This window comes from Coturnix japonica, chromosome 1, assembly GCF_054131305.1.
Source record: "Coturnix japonica strain WE chromosome 1, WE-NBRP24, whole genome shotgun sequence".
Lineage (NCBI taxonomy): Eukaryota > Metazoa > Chordata > Aves > Galliformes > Phasianidae > Coturnix > Coturnix japonica.
The window spans coordinates 62671866-62690706 of NC_140663.1; the positions used below are offsets into that span (position 1 = coordinate 62671866).

An 18841-nucleotide genomic window follows, 5' to 3' on the forward strand; every position below is an offset into this window, starting at 1 on the left:
CCATGCCCGGCACCTGGGTCTTCTGCTGCCCCCCCCTGTGCTTCTCCTTCTTTTCGTTCTAGACGCGTGGACACCCGTTTCCATTTCTTGCCTTCCACAGGGGCAACTGATATTGCTACTGATGCCTCCTGTGACTGATCAGAATTAACTTGGGCTTGAATCTCAGATCGGAAACTCTCTCTCTCCAGAATAGTATGATACAAAGCACGGTATGCATAAGCCAAACCCCACATAAGGTTTACCTCCTTAGATCTCTGACCCAAATACTCACTTAATTTCTTAGGGTCCCTTAGGTGTTCAAGAGTGAAATCCCATGACACTGCGGGTCCCCATGCTTCTAAGACTTTTCCTAAACCTTTCCATATTCCCTGCCAGTCATCATTCTCTGGTTCTGGAGGAGACTTCCGCATAGAACGAATGCATAGGAACATATATGCATGCATTGATAGTGATAACATGAATGCAAGTATGAACCCTATCTCAGTTATTGAAAAGCGTGTGGAAATCTGAGAGTACAACCTAAATAAAAAGGGTTTTTTTAGCCTGTACAATGAATTAAACATGGTGGTGTTTGTAAAATTGCCTGTTCCATCTGGGATGCAAGTATTTGTAAAATTGCCTGTTCCATCTGGGATGCAAGTGTTAGTAAGATTCACAATTGCATCTGAGGTGTAGATGCCAAAATTCTGACCATACCACATCTCGTAAAAGTACCAGGCAGGTGTCTCCATCAGTATCCACCTTATTAGGCTATATATCTGCACAATTCCACAACACCAAATTATGGTGTTAATAGTTGACCAATACTTTAAGAAGATCATAATTGCTTTCAATCCCTTAAACAGAGCAACTGGGATGAAGAGTGGATTCATAGCTGGCAGGCTCTGTAAAAGTCAGAGCTAGCTAGCTTTGCTCTAAGGGAGAAAGAAATCCCTTTGTTTTCTACACAAAAGTTAGATAGCAATGCTGAGAATGTGCAGCAGCCCTTAATGTTGACAATTTGTCTGGTATTTCAAGGTCACGTTCTCCGTGAGCAGCTACGGAAAGATAACACTCCGAACACTCCCGTAACGAAGCTCTTTAAGAGCAAAGAGAGAGTTGTTCTAAAAGCTAAAAAGCTCTATGCCCGCATTCTCCACCAAAAAATCTGTCACGGGTTACTTAGATTTACCTATGCCCGTGACAGGGGAAGCCACCCCACGCCCCCCCCCGGGGCCCGGAAAGGAGGGGGAAAAGGGGAGTGGGATAAAACAGCGACAATCTAAGGAGGAAAAACTTATTTTACTAAATATGATATCGAAATACAAGATAACACAATATAATATAATTAAGGCTAACAAAATCGAACGAAACAGAGAGAGAGAGAGTCTCCGAAAACCGAGAGTCCTACTGTGAACTCTAGGCGACACGGCTGGAACGCTTCCCACTCTCCGAGAAGTTCGAGAGAAGAAGGAGGGCACTCCAGCCTGGGAACGAGATTATATAGAGTCCTGCTCCCGTGACTTATTGTTACTCCTGTTGTTCTCTGGGATATGTAGTCTTCTTCTGTGGACTGCACATTCAACAGAAGTATCCATACTTGACATGATGTTATGATGTGGAATACTGATAGCAAAATTACAAAATTACAAAACCATGACAGTCTTTAAAATCCTCAAATCCAAAAATCTTCTGGTCAAGAGAAAAATGCTTGATATCAAATAATAGGTGCGTATCTTACATATTATAGCTGTTGACCTATTGGAAGTATGTAGTCACTTTGCCTTTCCTAACTCTTAAGAAAATGTAGCTCATAGTAACTACTGCAGGAAATGCTGCAGAATCACACATGCTGAAAGGGGACTTCCAGATTGTCCAATGCAACCTCAAAGCTCAAGTTCAGTTCTGTAAGAACAGTGTGCTCTGGGCTACATCTCACTGAGTTTCATTTCTCCCCAAGGATGGAGATATCACAACCCTTCTCAGCACCTGTTCTGGTGTTTTACCAGCTTACAACAGCAACAACAAACAATTAAGAAACTTCCTTTGAGCTTTTATTTCCTATTGCAATTTGTCTCTTACCTCATGTCCTGCCTCTTACTGCACTCAAGCAGTAAGTAAGCAGTAAGGCCTCATTGCTGCTGTACTCTACCATCAGGTGAAGACAAAAGCAAGATGACAACATTCCCACACCATCCAGCCATTTTCTCTTTATGTGGAACAAACTGGAAAGCCTAGAAGCATTTTGCTGGACTCAATATACTGTATGTATCAAGTTGATTCTGTTGATGCCACTGATAAGGTGTTAAAAAGAACCAGCCTTAGAAGGACACCACTCATCACCCATCTCCATCTGGACACTGAACCACTGACCACCACATTCTTGGTATAGTCTCATAACCATCAAACAGTCCTCCTGCCAAATTCTTTCCAATTTGGAGAGAAGGATGGTTTGAAGGACCTTGTCAAAGGCCTTACTGCAGCTCCAGCTGACACCAGTGGCTCTTGGCTTATCCACTGACTCAGTTATGCCACTAAAAAAGCTATAAGGCTGGTCATGCAGGAACTACATTTGGTGAAACCATGCGCTTATTCAATATCACCTCCATCTCCCTTCACATGCCCTCACATGGCTTCTAGGAGGATCTACTCCATAATCTTCCCTGGCACAAAGGTGAAGCTAATATGTTTGTATCTCTCTAGGTCATCCTTTTTTCTATCCTTCTTAAAAATGGGTGTGACAATGCCTTTTCCTCAGTCACCTGGAGGACTCCACCTGAGAGGTAAATAAGTAAATGCTATGCTCCCATCAGCTTGTAAGCCTTGGCACTGTAGCTTTTTTTAAGTGAAATTTAGTCCTTCCCTTGACCAAGAGTTCTGGATTTCCCCTTTCTCCACTAGAACGTGGATGTATATTGATCTACTGTAGGTAAGGTGCTCCAAAAGTATCACCTACTATTTATTTCCACAAAAATCATGATAAATTCAAACAACACACTAACACTGTTTGAGAATTTGCTCTATCAGCTACTAAACACTGTTTATAAACATAGTCCCCACCATTCTTTTTCCCTAGTGATGAACAAGAACCTGGATGACCCTCATAAAAACCGCACCAGCCCCTATGCCTGCTGTTGCCATTGCTGAAACGCACCACCCGCTGCCTCCCTGTGCTCACAGCCACTGTTTGGTCTCTGTAAACATTCAGCAAGCACCCATGGATGTCACTGGATACCACTTTTTTTTTCCCTATATGGTGGAATTCAGTGGGAAACCTTGGCTTCACATGCACTTTCATGTCAGATGCTTGTGTCTGCTGCCATCTGGAACAAAATGTAACAGAATACTGTGGGGAAGGTTTAACTTTTACTGCCCTATCACCAATATCTGTCTCCGACATTATAGGCCAATGTACAATAAGCTTTACTTTGACAGCAGTCCTCATACATTGACTCACAAATACCAGGATTACAAATTGGTGCTGGATAAACTCAACAACCAGGATATTACTTTCATCAACTCCTTTGAAACTGAACTCAATGTATAGAGCCCATGTGACCGTTCTCCTCTTACCTGTACTTACGGAACCTACAGCAGTTGGCCTTTCACTCACAGGCTTTTATGCCTGAGGCTGAACTGTGCTTGCAGCTTTGATCACAAATTTCTGGTTTTAGGCTGGCTTTAAATGCAAGTGGTCACTGTACAGGTACATTGTTACCACCAGCAATATCTAGTTTGAAAACAAAACATTCAGCTTAGCTTAACTTCTTGTTTAGAGCTGTTTCCTTATAAAGCTTAGCACTGTTTTACAGACAACATGAAATAGCTCTTGAAGACAAAAAACTGATACTTTTTAGCTCAGACAAATGTTGGGGTAGGTTAAGAGCTTCTGTTATTTCTGCAGTAGTGGGCTTACTACAAGCTTTCTTCCCACTTCTGCTTTCCTTAATCCGATGTGTGTTTACATAACAACTTTCTGAAATCAATTCTTAAAGTGTGTCAGTATTGTTCTATTTGCTCAACTCTTAACTTCTTCATTATATAACGGAGTGCCAGGGAGCCTTTGTCTTCTCAAGCCTAACTTCACTAACATGGGAATGCAGTGACCCGTACCATCGTCCTGACTGAACTGTGGCATTCTGTTATGGGTCACCATCTCTCCTCAGCAATCCTTATGGACTTGAGGAAACATTCAGCTACAGGATCTTTCTACTTCCCTCACAGAGGGGCTGCAGATACAATTAGCTGTGCTACACTGGGGGATAGACACAGCTACTGCTGACTGCAAGAGCTAGTTAGGCACATAGGTGTTTGAATGCTTGATCTGCTGCATTTTGGTAGGCACTCAGCTATGGATCAACTTAAAACTTCACACACACAAAATACCCCATATTATTCAAATAAACAAAGTTCTTCACCTTTGTTTTTCTGGTAGGGTTCCGTGACTCGAAGCTTAGAGTTTTCATGCATCAGTTACTTGAAAGCTTTGCCAAAAATAGAATTAGTTCATTGAATTGAACAGTCATTCTCTTCAAAATAATTAGAGTGGTATTCTGGGAGAAGTCCCAGTATGTAATGCCAACTTTATACAAAGAAATGCTCCCAGTTTAAATAGCAACTCTCAATTGCAGATCAAAATCAAGTATGAAACAGTTTGTGTCCACAAATGATGCTACAGAGTACAATGTTAAGGAATAGCTTAAATAGTTGGATTTTATCATGAGGAAATGAGACACTTAGTATAATTATTTGCCTTTCACTAACTTGACAACATCAACTCAAAGACCTTAATAAGGAATTGCACTTGATCCCTGTTTTCTGGTAATCCACAGGAGATGCTTCATAAGACAGTCAGTATTAAAACTGTATACAAAATAGAAATTGGTTTCCATTCAATCGAAATAATCTTCTATATCAATATCTGGATTCAGGAGATCTTCACCATAGGCTGAAAGGTCCATTTGATTTAAAATCAAGTTCTCAAAAGTTTCTTCCAAGTCTGTTTCACCAATCAGCACCGCTCCCATCATTCGTCCATTCTGCATCACCACTTTAACATACTCTTGTCCCTTGGTACATCTCAGCATTAGTTCATGATCTAAACCCAAGCCTTGAGCATTGAATTTTCCCAAAACCACCACCTAGCAGAAGGAAACAGAATGACCACTCATAAATAAGAACATTGCAATGGCTCTTAGTGTTTTCACCATTAATGTTCCTAAGCTTCAAAAGAAAGATGTAAACAGGATTTGCCCCTAGAGTCTGCCTTCCATTGGCTCTGGGAGCCATGGTGTAATTAAAAACCTTTAGCTTGCAATATGACACACTGTAATGAATAATGAGCTAATTCCCATGCTGAATTGTACTGAATTTCTTCATAAACAGAATCTTAATGAAATAAAACAGATACCTTTGTTCCTTTCAGTTCAGCATTCAGTCATATTAACAAAGTATCTAAGCTACTTACACAGAGAACAGTTTCATCAATAAAGCATCTGTTCAGCATTAGCAATTGAATATAGACAAGCAACGCGTGTTACTCAGTAGTTCAAAACAGATAGAGTATACTTACCTTGTAATTGAAAAATTTGGTTACATGAGCAAACAATTCAAAGCTGAAATCCAGATCAATAGACTCCCCTGAAGCATCTGCTGCCATGCATTTTGCAGCATACCACCCCATCTGCCTAGCTTGAGTCCATAGTCTCATCTAAAAAGAAAACAAAAGGTACACGATGCATGTCAATGTGCAGTGAAAGCATACCACATATTTTCATCATAGTCAGAAAGATGAACAGCTTGGCTTTCAGCCACATAGATAAAGTTATCTGTTATCAGCACGCCCAGGATTATCTACTAACTCAGTGGTTTCCTGCTCAATTACACTCTTCCTCACATCTGAGTAACTGTGTATCTGACTTCATAGATTAGGTTCGTACTGAGCACACAGCTCTATTGTTTGTTTTACCTGGTGCCACACCGGGCTGGGTTCCCACGCCGCCGTGCAGATATCCCCAGCTGCATAGATATCCGGCAGGGAGGTGTGCATGTGTTTATCTACTTTAAGACCTCCATCTTCACCTATAGCAAACTAAGGATTTGCATGGATCAGAAAACAGTCGTTTTAACTGAGTAGTTTTCCTTAAGCAGTCATTTCTTTTGCTACTTTTTAAAATGGCAGACCCCACTACAAAATTTCTGCTTAATCATTTGAAGATATGGATCAATACTCAGTAAGATGCTCTAAAGTATCTAAAAGTACTTTTTGCAATCACTTACATATGAAGAACTACTGTGCCATACTATAACGCTACCCAATCCCCCACAGAACTGACCCTAAATCTTGTCAAACTCTTCAAATGAGCAAAACCAAAGTTAGCACACACGAGTAGTTTCCTACCAACCCACACTTTCTTCTCACTGTGAGTGAGAACAGATCAGTACTGCATTTTAGAACTCAGCATACCGGCCTTATTTCGAGATGCTGTACCTCAGTGAGAAACAGAAACCACTTGAAAAGAGCTCATCTTCCCATACTAATAAAGAAGAAAGGAAATAAAAAAACCACCAAAACCAAGCAGCTTCAACTTTGAAGTAAATCAGTAAATACTTACATTATTGCTATCAAGAAATGGTTTCACATTTGGCACAACTCCAGTTGCACTAACAATGAAATTGCATCCATAAATTTTTCCATTAGTTAACTCCACATATACAGGCCACAGAACTGAAAAAGGGGAAAATTTTGCCCTGAGAATATAACCAACAGAAGATAATTTAATAATGTTTTATAATAAGATGTGAAATGAAAAGAAAAATAATTTGAGATATCTGGTTGATTAGATAGGAAAGAGTATTTTCCAAATAAAGAGATTACCTATAAAACTCCTTCATTTAATTCAGGACTGGAAAATGAGATCTGGAGCTCAGCTCCCAGTCCCACTAGCAGCTTTCTCTGAATTCTCCTGAATCAAATCTTTTATTGAACCACCACAGAAACAAATACCCTACACGCAATATTTAGGGGACTCTGTTGAAAAATAAGCCTGATTCACAGCACTTTGTAATTTAAACACAGCCCATAAACTCTCAACTCCTACAAATGGGGGCATTCAAGGTCAGGCTGGATGAGGCTTTGAGCAACCTGGCCTAGAGGGAAGTGGCCCTGCCTATAGCAGGGGGTTGGAAACAGATGATCTTAAATGTCTCTTCCAACCCATAGTATTTATGAATCTATGAAAACTGCTAGAACACCATTTAATTTACAGAAATAAAGCTCTGTTCTTCCAAATCTACATTTTCTTCAGAACAAAGCAATCGAGCTCAAACATACTCCAACATCATTACATCAGCACGTTTTCCTAATCAGCACTGGCACTTGTTTTTTTGTCACACCTACCTTCATCTGGTTCTACATTCTTCCCCTCTTTAGGAAAAGCCAAAGAAGTCTGCTGCAGTTGTATGAATTCTTGCTGTGAGTGTATTTTCTTTACTTCACACAGTATTTCAATATGTACTTTATGAGAAAACTAAAGGAAGAATGTCAAAGTTTTTAATTAAATTATTAGCAATGTTATAGCAAATAACGGACTTTCATTCAAACTGAGGTGTTACCGAACAAAAAAAAAGAATACCACACACCCCATCCTAACACACGGCATATTAGCCAACTACAGATCACAGCATAAACAGGTGACTAACCCGTTAGCTTGGGAACACGAGCAACCTGCCTCTACTTTCCACATGTAACTAGAAGAAACGTTTGTGAAAAATTGCACTGCAGCTGTAAAAGTCTCCTTGCTTGCTTTCAGTGAATGACCGTGCTGTACTGTCTCCTGTTGTTCTATAGTACTAAGGGAGTTAAGTGAACATCTTGCTGGCTGGCTCCTCCTGGTATCTGCTGGGGGTAAACCCAGGGCAGACACTCTACTCACCAGCTGTCCCCACTAACGTCAGTACCTCTATTAAATAGATGAATATTAACTTGCCTCTGCATACTTTCTTCAAAATCAGGAAACTTTGCACAGAAGTACTGGTGCTTTTGCATTACAAGAGAGAAATACAGAACTTAACAGAACCGAAAAAAGAAATTTCTCTCTTATCATCAGAAAGGTCACAGCAGAAGGCGATACAGGAATGTAGTAACATGGGACTGGTGTAAATGGAATAGTGTTACAAGGGAAAAGTGCTCACCTGTCTTTGAATATCTAGGTTATCAGAGCAAACTCTGCAAGGGAGGGATCCCTAACCAGAGAACCTTCCCCAGTGGCAGTCAGCCCTTAAATGAAGTCTAAGAGGTGCGTCCAGGCTCCACCTCTTCCAGTCACACAGATGAGTTGCCTTCACCTGTGCTCCCAGTGCTGACCCGGTCCTTTCCCCAAGTGCTCAATCAGTGGATCAGGCTGTGACTCAACCATTCCCATACACTGTCCTGCAGGATTTTAAGTCCTTCCACTTTCTATCATAAATTAACTTATGATAAGGATAATAACCTTGTATCTCTTTACAAGTTATACTGTCCTATTTTTCAATAGGAAAATATATCTAACGCAGCTAGAAGAGAGCATAGGTACCACTTCTAATGCTAGGATTGACACCAGTCCTGAAGAGATGTGCAAACCAGCATTTGTTTCAATCTGAATAGGAAATGGATGAAATCACGTCAGTGGATTTGATTTGCCACCCTCCCTCTTGAAAAAGAAAACAATTCTATTTCTGTTAAAATGGTTTTCTGTGTAATTCTGATAAGAGAACCAGTTCAAGCACATTTTATTTTTCTTGTTCTAACACTCTTAAAAGTTAAATATCATCAAAGTTCTGTAATGCTTATCACCATTAAACAACAATCAAATTAAGTAAGATCACAAACGTACCTCTTTGGTTCCTTTCAGCTGTAAGCCTTCATGCCAGTCAGGACCCAACGCGCTGCCCACTTTGTCAGATGGTGCTGCAATGGGCCTTTCTATTTTCTCACTTCCTGAAGACAGAGAGATAGAGAATATCAGACTTCACATACAAACTTCAATTCCTGCAGAACTCAGATCAAGAATTATGAATCACGAGGAATACGATCTGGTTGCAGAAAGAGGGGGAGAAATATATAACCAACAAGGTAAGGCAAAGTCCCAAACATCATGAATTTATAGACAAGTCACAGAATTATAGAATGGCCTGGGTTGGAAAGGACCACGATGATCATTAGTTTCAACCCCCCTGCTATGTGCATCATAGCAAGGCTGCCCAGAGCCACATCCAGCCTGGCCTTGAATGCCTCCAGGCATGGGGCATCCACAACCTCCTTGGGCAACCTGTTCCAGTGCATCACCACCCTCTGTGTGAAAAACTTCCTCCTAATATCTAAATCAGACCCCAAACAAGTATTTCACACCTTTCAGTGTTATGCCTTTTATTACTGGACTCACCTCTGAAACAACCACGCCACTGCTAAGCATCAGCATGGGCTCTTAAAAGCTAGAAAGGCTCCAACAGCTTATAATAGTAAACTGCACTTACAGACTACTAAAACAACTGTTTTCAGGGCTACTCTTAATGTTAAATGCTGCTGCTAAAGTGCTAGAAGACTGAAACATACTACCTTCCATTGTATACTTGGTTCTTTTACATTCAATTGGAGTCTCTTGTTTTTCAGCAGTCAGTTTTGGAATAAGAAATTCAGCTGCTCCTGCATCAAAAAAAGTGTTCCCAATAGCTTTGTCTTTGATCGCCCAGATTACTTCACAGCCTTCAATTTCATACCTGTGGGCGTTTAAACAATGGATAAAATTAGAGACCACCCAAAAAAGGAACTACAGCTCTCAGTAACACAATAAGTATGCAAGGTTCTATTCCAGAAGCTAGAAATAAGGAACAAGACTTCCAAACCTATCAAGTCCACTACAACCTTTACATATTTATATGAGGAAGCCAGAAAAGTAAGACGACACACCTTTCTTCTTTCTCCATTCTCATGACTACAAACTCAACTGTTGTTAGGGCAGGAGGTACAGGTAGATCAGGTCCATAATAATAATGCTTAGTATTTCCCATTCCTCACAATGGAGGAAAAAAATCCACTCATTTTGTCCAGACTACCCACTGCTGACAACTGGTATTTGAAACTGTTCCTGTCCATCAAAGATGCTGTCAGGTGGAACACTGACTGCAATGCAGAGGACAGTTTACAGAACCATAACATCATCTAGGTTGGAAAAGACCTTCAAGATAAGTCCAACCAGCATCAAGGTTACATCTGTCCAATTAAAAGAACAGTTCCCTACAATGAAAAACAAGACCTCATAATTGATATATTGATATAATATTGATATAATAATACAAATGGTTTTGCAATCTATCAGACTGTATGGACCACACCTCCTATCTCTGGAAGGTAGAGAAGTTCTGTAACATAAATATCACTGTTAATAGCATAAACAGAAATCTGTTGGTGCCAATTAGAAAAATGCTGTGTACTTTTCGTATCTGTATGTCAAAGCTTCTTATAAAGCCTTCTGAATTTTGTGTGACAATATGCTCCGCTATACACTGAAAAACAATTCTCTATTGATTTTTCTACTAAATGCCTTAAGAGCTATAATTTTATAAGTCAACCTTCTTTCAAACTTAGACACACAAGATTGAGCTCTGAGCTATTAAAGATTTTACTCACATATGTAAATTTATAACTTAGCAGATGACTTACACTAATTCAAGTGCAATCCCACCGTTACCAACCACTACTATTCTCTCAGCTCGAGCCAAATTCTTCTGAAAAGCCTGTGTCAGAAAAGAAAACAATTGAAGGAATACTGACAAAATACATCCTTTCTAATACTTAATTCTCAGTGGTTTTAGTTCCAGTTTCTCAAACTACTGTACACGTTTACTTATGCTAAGAATCTGTTAAAGAAGCCAATGAAACCCATGAAGTTCTATCACGTTAAGGGATGACATTATTTCTGCAGCCTTGTAAGTCTCAAGCTGAGCCAGGAGAAGATTAAGTAATTACACTTAAGCCAAACTGACAACCCATAATTGAATCCATAAGAACTTTGTATCCCAGAGACCATTACATTAGCATTGTATTACCTATTAATAAAATTTTATCACTGTTTATATAATTTCCAAGATAATTTTCACAACATTAAAAGAGCAAAAAAAAACACACTTAGGGAAGTAAGAATTCCTGATTAGAATTCAGGAACAAAATAAATGATCCATAGAAAATCTGAGAAGTGATTTTTATTTGCCCCCAAAAGTTTTCAGAAAGAACTAAGTCTCCGAATCCAACCTTAGCAGTGAGAGAAATAAAAGAAATACAAGCCAATACAACTCCTGTATTAAGTTCTCTTCTTCATTTTGTAATATCAGATAAGTTTTTAATATCCAAAACAAACAGCAACACACAAAAACATCTTGTAGTCCACATCCTGGATAACAATAGCAATTCTCTTCTGTACAACCAAAAATAGTCCATCCATCGTTGGCTCTCAGTATGAAGCAGCCCTTTGTACAATGTGCTGGATGCACCTTTTCAGGGAAGTTCCTACTTCCTGTCTGTATTTTCAGGTTGGCTTCTGCCCAGAAAGCCAAAGAACACTTTTTATTCTGGACTCTTTTGTTAGAAACACTATCTATGAGGCATCTATAAACTTAATAAATTTAATAACTAATTATTTGACGTTTCTGAAGGCTTTCTCTGCTATTGAAAATATTCTATTCAAGGAGATAAGATAATAAACAGCATTTGATGATTCTCCATTTCATTCTGCAACCATTTTTTAGCAGCTTCCATCAGAAAGATGAATATATTACACACATGCAAGTCCAAAGTGCATTTACCTTTGCACTGTCAGTATCCCGAATTCCTAACACATATGGGCTTCCTTCAAAAATTAATTTAGGTTTTGCTCCAGCACACAGGCAAAGCTTTTCATATGTATATTCACTCCCATCTTCAGTGAAAATTTTCTGTTAAAAATTAAGAGGAAAGAAGAAATAATTGGACACGTATAAAACAACACTGGCTTCTTTCTTTCTTGATGTCATAGTATTTTGCAGATATTAAAAGGCTGAACTGGCTACTTAAAAAGAGCAAGATTTCACTCCCTCATTATGAGCCATTTCATTTGTGTTACACTCACCATAGACTTACAGGTCTAATTATGTACTTATGAAATGAAACATGTACACTTAAAACTGATGAAATATAAATATTACCTCTTGGTGGCACCCTGTACTCACTACCTGTGTTGAAAGAATCAGTTTTCTACCTGTTAGTGTCCCCCCCACCCCAGCAACAGATGCTGACCTATGCGCTACTATATATCAGCAATTAAGAATCTCATTCATAGCACTTCTAGATAGTAGTAAAATGGCTGTAAGAGCTAAACACTCCTCAATCCAGATCTTTGGTTTTATTAGGGAAAAATAAGTACAGCTTTATGACACCAACACATTTTTGGGCCTTTTTTGATCTTCAGTACATGAACTATCACACACAATTGGAGACAGACACTAAACTCTTTGACTCTTCCTACCTTAAATAACTGCAGATTTGTATTAACTAGGTACTACCCAGAATAAAGTTTAGGAAGACTGCAAATTTAGTTCTTTGTTAAAGACAAGGGGTAGGTGCTAAACAAGCAAAAGCACACTGCAGCAAAGTCACATTAAATTTATTGTATTGCTTGATGTTTTCCAAACTAGAAGCCAAATAGTTTACAGTGGTTTTACACAAAGGGAGATTTTAAAGATTGTTTTGAGATAACACAGGGAAAAGAGCCTTCAAAATCCATATAAATAAGCACCTTCCCACCAGGTGCTCAATCGCTGGTTCAGGTTGTGAATTAGCATTTCTGCTATAGAGGTATTCTCTTGTAATTTTTGTTAAATTACGTTTTAATAACCAGAATGTTGCTGAGCAGAATTTCATGCCAAAATCATTCAATGGTTTCTCAGATGTTTGAGATGGTTTTTTTTTTTTTTTCCTCCAAGAAACATGCATAAGTAAAAAGGAGAAAACACTATCTTACATGCTCATCGCTTTTCAATTGTTTTACGGCAGAGTGGATAACTTTAATATTGGGATACCGTTGTTCTAATAGAGAACTTGGTTGCTCTTCCACATCAAATTCCTCAAGTGTTTTTGAGACCTGGAAGAAGCAGAAAGAGATTTAAAAATACAAATAATCTATTCATTTTAATTTTTGAAGTTTGTAAAAAAAATAAAAATTTATAAAGCAAATTTATAATAAAGAAGTCACAATATAAAGCTCATGTTGTCTTGAATTACGTCAGTGTGTCACTGCCAAAAGTACTGTTTTATGGATAGAACCCTTTTATGCATGTCCTTGGTAAAATATCAAAGTAATACAGAGAATCGTAAATTTTAAAGCTATTTACACTGATGGATACATTAACTGCTATAATGTTTTATTTCTTATATATATTAATAGACTTAGCAACACTGCGTTTTTAATTTACTGGATGCGTTTCTAAGACCCTGTTGACCTGTTTGGTAAAACTCTGATAATGTAACTTGATGTTACACGGTCCCCCATATAAGCATCTTTCTTAAGTATTCTGGAAGAATAATGTTTTGTTCAAAATAGCACTGATAATTATAGAAGCCCTTTTGCCTCAAATAAATGTTTTTCCCCTCATAAAAGTGAGTACCTGGTGACATTTTCTTCTATCATTTAACAGTTCAAAAACCTCATGTTGCAGGTACTTGGTCTGTATGTCAACAAAAGTGCTTTGTCGAACTTGTAAGCAAAGCGTGCAAGATGAATGTTTATGCAAAACATGCTCCTCAAGAGCATGTATTCAGCAGCGCATATGTAGTCACTATCAGATGAGTGGTGAAAAAACCCAAAACAACAGAACTTGGAAAACACCTGAGTAAGCTATGTTGAACTCAGGTTTGTTCCAGAAAGGAAACAGTTGCATAGGTACCTTCAGGCCTTTGTCTTTATAGGGTTTTCAAACAGCCTGGTGCACAGCTAGGAACTAGACACCTCTGCAATTCACAGAGAAGTTAGGTCTGTATGTCCCTAACTTAGATGCTGCTGCCTTCAAACAGTTTTTAGTTATTCCCTTACTCTTCACTTGCCAAAACTTCCACAACCTCACTGGGCAACCTGTTCCACTGTCTCTCAACCTTCACAGTAAATAATTTCTTCCTAATATCTAATCTAAATCTACCCTCTTCCATTCTAAAGCTATTTCTCCTCATCCAGTTGCTACATGCCCTTAAAAAAGATCCCTCCTCTGCTTTCCTGTAGGCCCCCTTCAGGTACTGGAAGGTTGCGGTAAGGTCTCCTGCAGCCTTCTCTTCTCCAGGCTGAAGACCCCCAGCTCTCTCAGCCTGTCCATATAGAGAAGGTACTCCAGCCTTCTGATCATCTTCACAGCCCTCCTCTCCAACAGCCTGATGTTCTTCTTGTGTTGGAGGCTCCAGAACTGGACACAGTACTCCAGCTGGGGTCTCATGAGACTGCTCTCACGAGTCGATGGGCAGAATCCTCTCCCTCGACCTGCTGGTCACACTTCTCTTGATGCAACCCAGGATACAGTTGGCCTTCTGGGCTGCAAGTACACACTGCTGGCTCATGTTGAATCATCAGCTGACACTCCCACATCCTTCTCCTCAGGGCTGCTCCCATTGCTCTCTGCCCAACCTGTATCTGTGCTTGAGATTCATTAGTTGGGTGTTACATTACATTCTCACAAAGAGCTCTCGGCCTTCTCAGCTACATTCTGAGCTAAGACATACATTCGGTAACCGTCCCCAAGAGGTAAAACCTAACTTCCTATGGGCTAGTCTAGGTGGCTTGCAGCTTTGCATCATGAATTCTGGGCAATTTACTAATATTATGAATATATTCACTGAGAACTTACTAGTGATTATGAAACACTACAAAATAACACGCATAACCACTTTCAAGATTTGACTCTAAAATCATCTGTACAAGTACAGTCTTTTGAAGAGGTCTTACTGTAACAAAAATTAAAGCCTTCTTACCTGTTTAAAGTTTGTAACAGCTTTTATAACTGGAGAAGCTGTCACTAAAAAAATGTCTTCTGACGGAAAGTCCATGGCCAGCTTGTAAAGAAACAGAAAACATGATGGGTGAGTAGTCAGCAACAGAAATGGATTAAACACAACAAAATTACTGGAGTAAAGTAATATACGTTACTACATTATGTAAATCTGAGTCAGGTAAACACTGTTTCAAGGCTATGGAAAAATAATACAGGGATTAACTGAAACGAATCAAATCGGGAAACCTGAGATTTATGTCATACTACTTCAACAACCGCAGCCACTACAAGAAATACTATTCAAAAGAATATTTTCGCTATATTCTAAAGGCTGGCTATTGGAAGAATCTTATCACACGATTTATGGAGATTCCCTGCATTTTTGTTCATTTTGTTACAATTTTTAACAGACTCTGTTTTGACAGAGGAAATACTGATTCCTATTGGTTGTTTTAAATGTAACTTAGTGAATGATAACTGGGTTGTCTTCAGAATACTGTTAAGCAATGCAGTACAAGACAGGCTGCAAGTGATAGTAAAGCATTTCCACCTTAAATGCTGCATTGCTCAGCCACAGCAGAACCCAGGTTCCTTATCACTGGTATCCTACAGATTAACAGTATGGTTGTAAAAACCACCAGGAAGCATGTTCTGTGTTATACACGAGCAACTGAGCATTTATTATGGTACTTCAGATGGGAAGAACCTGAAGGTCAAAGTGCCAAAACTTTGTTGTTGGTTTAAGGGAGATCCACATAGCCACACTTGTGGCATAAAATACAAATGCATTTCATGAGGATATGTGAAAAATGTCATGTAATACACCCTTTATGGCATGACTTCCTAATACATACTTCATACCCACTGTAGGTGTATGCTTTATATCGACAGTAAAGACAGTTTAGTTTGTTAGTCTCCAGACTAAGAAACACTGTATTCAGTGTTTCTGATTTATTATCTCATGCATGCCAGCATGTAGAGCACAGCACAGAAACTCTTCCAGAACACACGAGGCCGTTTTTGATGGGGTTGATGAATACATACGCTAATTTGGCAACTAATGTGCTGCTCTCAGAAAAGACGTGTACAGAAAACACTGCACATGAGGATGGAATCACTGAATCTCAACCCCTGCAATACTATCTGGAAAGAGAAAGAGATTATCCTTAGAAGTCTGTATGAGGGTTGTAAGTTCCTCAGTGTCAGAGTGATGGAGTACAGGGACAGGCTGCCCGGAGAGGCTGTGGAGTGTCCTTCTCTGGAGATATTCAACACCCGTCTGGATTCCTGCCTGTGCAACCTGCTGTGGGGATGTGTTTTAGGCCGGAGTTGGACAGGATGATCTCTAGAGATCCCTTCCAACCCCTGTAACTCTGTGACTCAATATTATGAGAATACGACTCAGTTATATTAAACACGGACCCCAATCCCCTCTCCACACACGGACCGCCAGCCGGCGGGGGGCGCGCAAGCACCCGGCGGCCATCGGCCCCACAGTGCGTACCTTCTCGGCGCAGGTAACTCCGGCGATGCCTCCGCCCACCACCACGAAGCGGCTCCGCGCCTTACCGGGGGCAGCCGCCATTTTTTCGCCTAGGGAGGAAGACGCTGCCGCTTCCTCGACCAGACGCGGAAGGTAGCGGCGCCTCTCTGCCTACGGTGCGTGGTAGCACCCAAACTTCCTCAGCTGGAGCAGCTCGGCACTGACTTCTGATCTTGACCGGACTGTGACGGGCTTTGCGAGTGATAGAGATAGATCGTTATATAAGTCATTAAGTGTCCTCATATAGGACTATCAGATGAATGCCAACTAGTCCTCTATTCAAACATGCAACAGTCCTCTGCAGGCATCCTCTGCTGCTCAGAAGGGAGACAGCCAGAAGGGTCCTGCAGGGGGCTGGTGAGGGAAAACAAGCAGTTAGCTCTCTGCAGATGAGAGCAGTTGACTTTGGTTTTCTTTGATGGTTATTATTCCTTTTTTTTTTTTTGTCAAGTAAATTGCTCAGCAATGCCAATTGTTGTAAATGGTTTACACAGAATCACACAGAATCACACAGAATGACCCGGGTTGGAAGGGACCTCAAGGATCATGTAGTTCCAACCCCCCTGCCTGGCAGGGCCACCAAACATACACCTTTACTAGATCAGGTTGCCCAGGGCCTCGTCCAACCTGGCCTTGAACACCTCCAAGGACGGGGCATCCACAACCTCCCTGGGCAGCCTGTTCCAGGGCCTAACCACTCTCCTAGTGAAGAACTTCCCCCTAACATCCAACCTAAATCTTCCCTCTTTCAACTTAAAACCATTTCCCCTAGTCCTGCTATTACCAGCCTTTTCGAAGAGTTTACTCCCCTCCTGGGAGTAAGTTCCCTTCAGGTATTGAAGGTTTACTTGAAATGAATTCAAGCTCATGCGGTCTAGTTTATCTTGGACTTTTCAGCATATAAGTCTGCTGTTCATTTTAATACAGTTTTACAATTCTAATTTCTTTCCCTCTTGGAAGAAAAGATGAGGTTACTAATTGTGTACACCACAGAAGTGACACTTCCAAAGCTGCTGCCTTTTCAGGCACTCTGTTTCTCTCAGGACATCAATCAGTCCTCCAAACAGCGACTTCCTGATGGTAGTTAGTTACAAATACTTCCATTTTGTCTTTTTTAAAAAGGCACTTTTACGTAGCACTGGAGGTAATTTCACAGTCCAGACAATTGCTGACCATTTTGATCACAAACTAGATTCTGTTCTCTGAATACATCCCATTCCACTATAAATTACTTGAGTAAATGACCTGACCCAAACAGTGCAAAAAAAAAATAAAAAAAATAAAAAATTGGACAGATTTGCGTCACCAAGTAAAAGAATACCCTCCGAGAATTTCATTTCCAGTTTATGATAAATGACAAGAGAACTCATTTTACCTAGAGGATTTGCTTGAGCAAACTAAGAAAAGTTATTGCTTCTATTAATGAAAAAACCTAAAAAGCCATTTCACACAATGAGGCAAATTAAGACTGAAAAGATTTATTCACAATTAGTGAACAAAGTCATTAGTTCTTAACTGACAGCACAGGGATGGTAAATGCAGAAAACTTTGAGATGTGTTCGCATTTAATTTACATAGGGAATACAATGAATTTCTTTATACAATGAATACAATACAATGAATGTCTTTAGTATCAGTAACCTATCACAAATGCATTCATGCAACTTCTTGTCAAGCTTCTTTGTGCATATGTGTAAGAGTAGTAGGAGAGGACGTAAGACCATAGATTGATTTTGATAACTCCATGACACCATGCAAGTAGATGACTGCTATTAAGCAGGTTTTATTATTTATTAAACTAGGCCTTTTAATATTTTGAGGAGACACTGTGAGCCCGTCATGTGCCTGTGTCACTGTTTAAGCCTTCACAAAAAATATGAAGAGGTTCCTTCACAGTTGGAAGGAACCTCTGGGTCCATCTGATCCAAACCACTGCTCAAGAAGGGTCACCCATAGCAGGTTGCTCAGAACCATGTCCAGGCAGCTTCTAAAGATGTCAAATGATATGACTTCACAGCCTCTCTAAAAAACCTGTGCCAGCACAGACCTCTAGTTGATAGATCAGGTCAACAGGTGGAGGTGCCCGTACACCCTGTGCACACCCACTGTAGTAACCTGCTCCTTCTTCCTGAAGGTTTTGCATGATTTAGAGTTGAATGGATCAGATATTTGCTTATAGACACATCTGGCTCCTTTCCAGCGTTGAGGACTGTGAACCTATTTTACAGATGCAAGCAAGTTAGGTGGGACAGGAGCCTTTCTCTGGGTTCTACCAGC

General features: G+C 40.0%; 1 protein-coding gene and 1 long non-coding RNA gene across 6 annotated transcripts; one reads left to right on the forward strand and one right to left on the reverse strand.

Annotated features, from left to right (window-relative positions):
- The first annotated feature begins 1641 nt into the window (after positions 1-1641).
- LOC146762469 (uncharacterized) lies at positions 1642-9007 on the forward strand. 4 transcript variants are annotated; one of them, XR_014944442.1, is made up of 4 exons: positions 1642-1707; positions 2138-2243; positions 2683-2762; positions 8871-9007. It is a non-coding gene; the product is annotated as an uncharacterized LOC146762469 (long non-coding RNA). The 4 variants fall into 4 exon arrangements; XR_014944441.1 differs by lacking the exon at positions 8871-9007 and adding an exon at positions 3056-3148; XR_014944443.1 differs by lacking the exon at positions 2138-2243.
- PYROXD1 (pyridine nucleotide-disulphide oxidoreductase domain 1) lies at positions 3333-16628 on the reverse strand. 2 transcript variants are annotated; one of them, XR_014944438.1, is made up of 12 exons: positions 16526-16628; positions 15002-15082; positions 13011-13130; positions 11818-11946; positions 10679-10752; positions 9575-9735; positions 8853-8956; positions 7379-7508; positions 6594-6729; positions 5948-6070; positions 5552-5689; positions 3333-5120 (listed from the first exon to the last, which is right to left on the reverse strand). XR_014944438.1 is itself a non-coding variant. In XM_015868339.3 (12 exons), exons 1-12 carry the CDS (start codon positions 16604-16606, stop codon positions 4872-4874), a joined length of 1503 nt encoding a protein of 500 aa, XP_015723825.2. In that variant the 5' UTR covers positions 16607-16628; the 3' UTR covers positions 3333-4871. The 2 variants fall into 2 exon arrangements, 1 of the variants encoding a protein (XP_015723825.2); XM_015868339.3 differs by having other exon boundaries at positions 6594-6706.
- Between the last annotated feature and the right edge of the window lie 2213 nt (positions 16629-18841).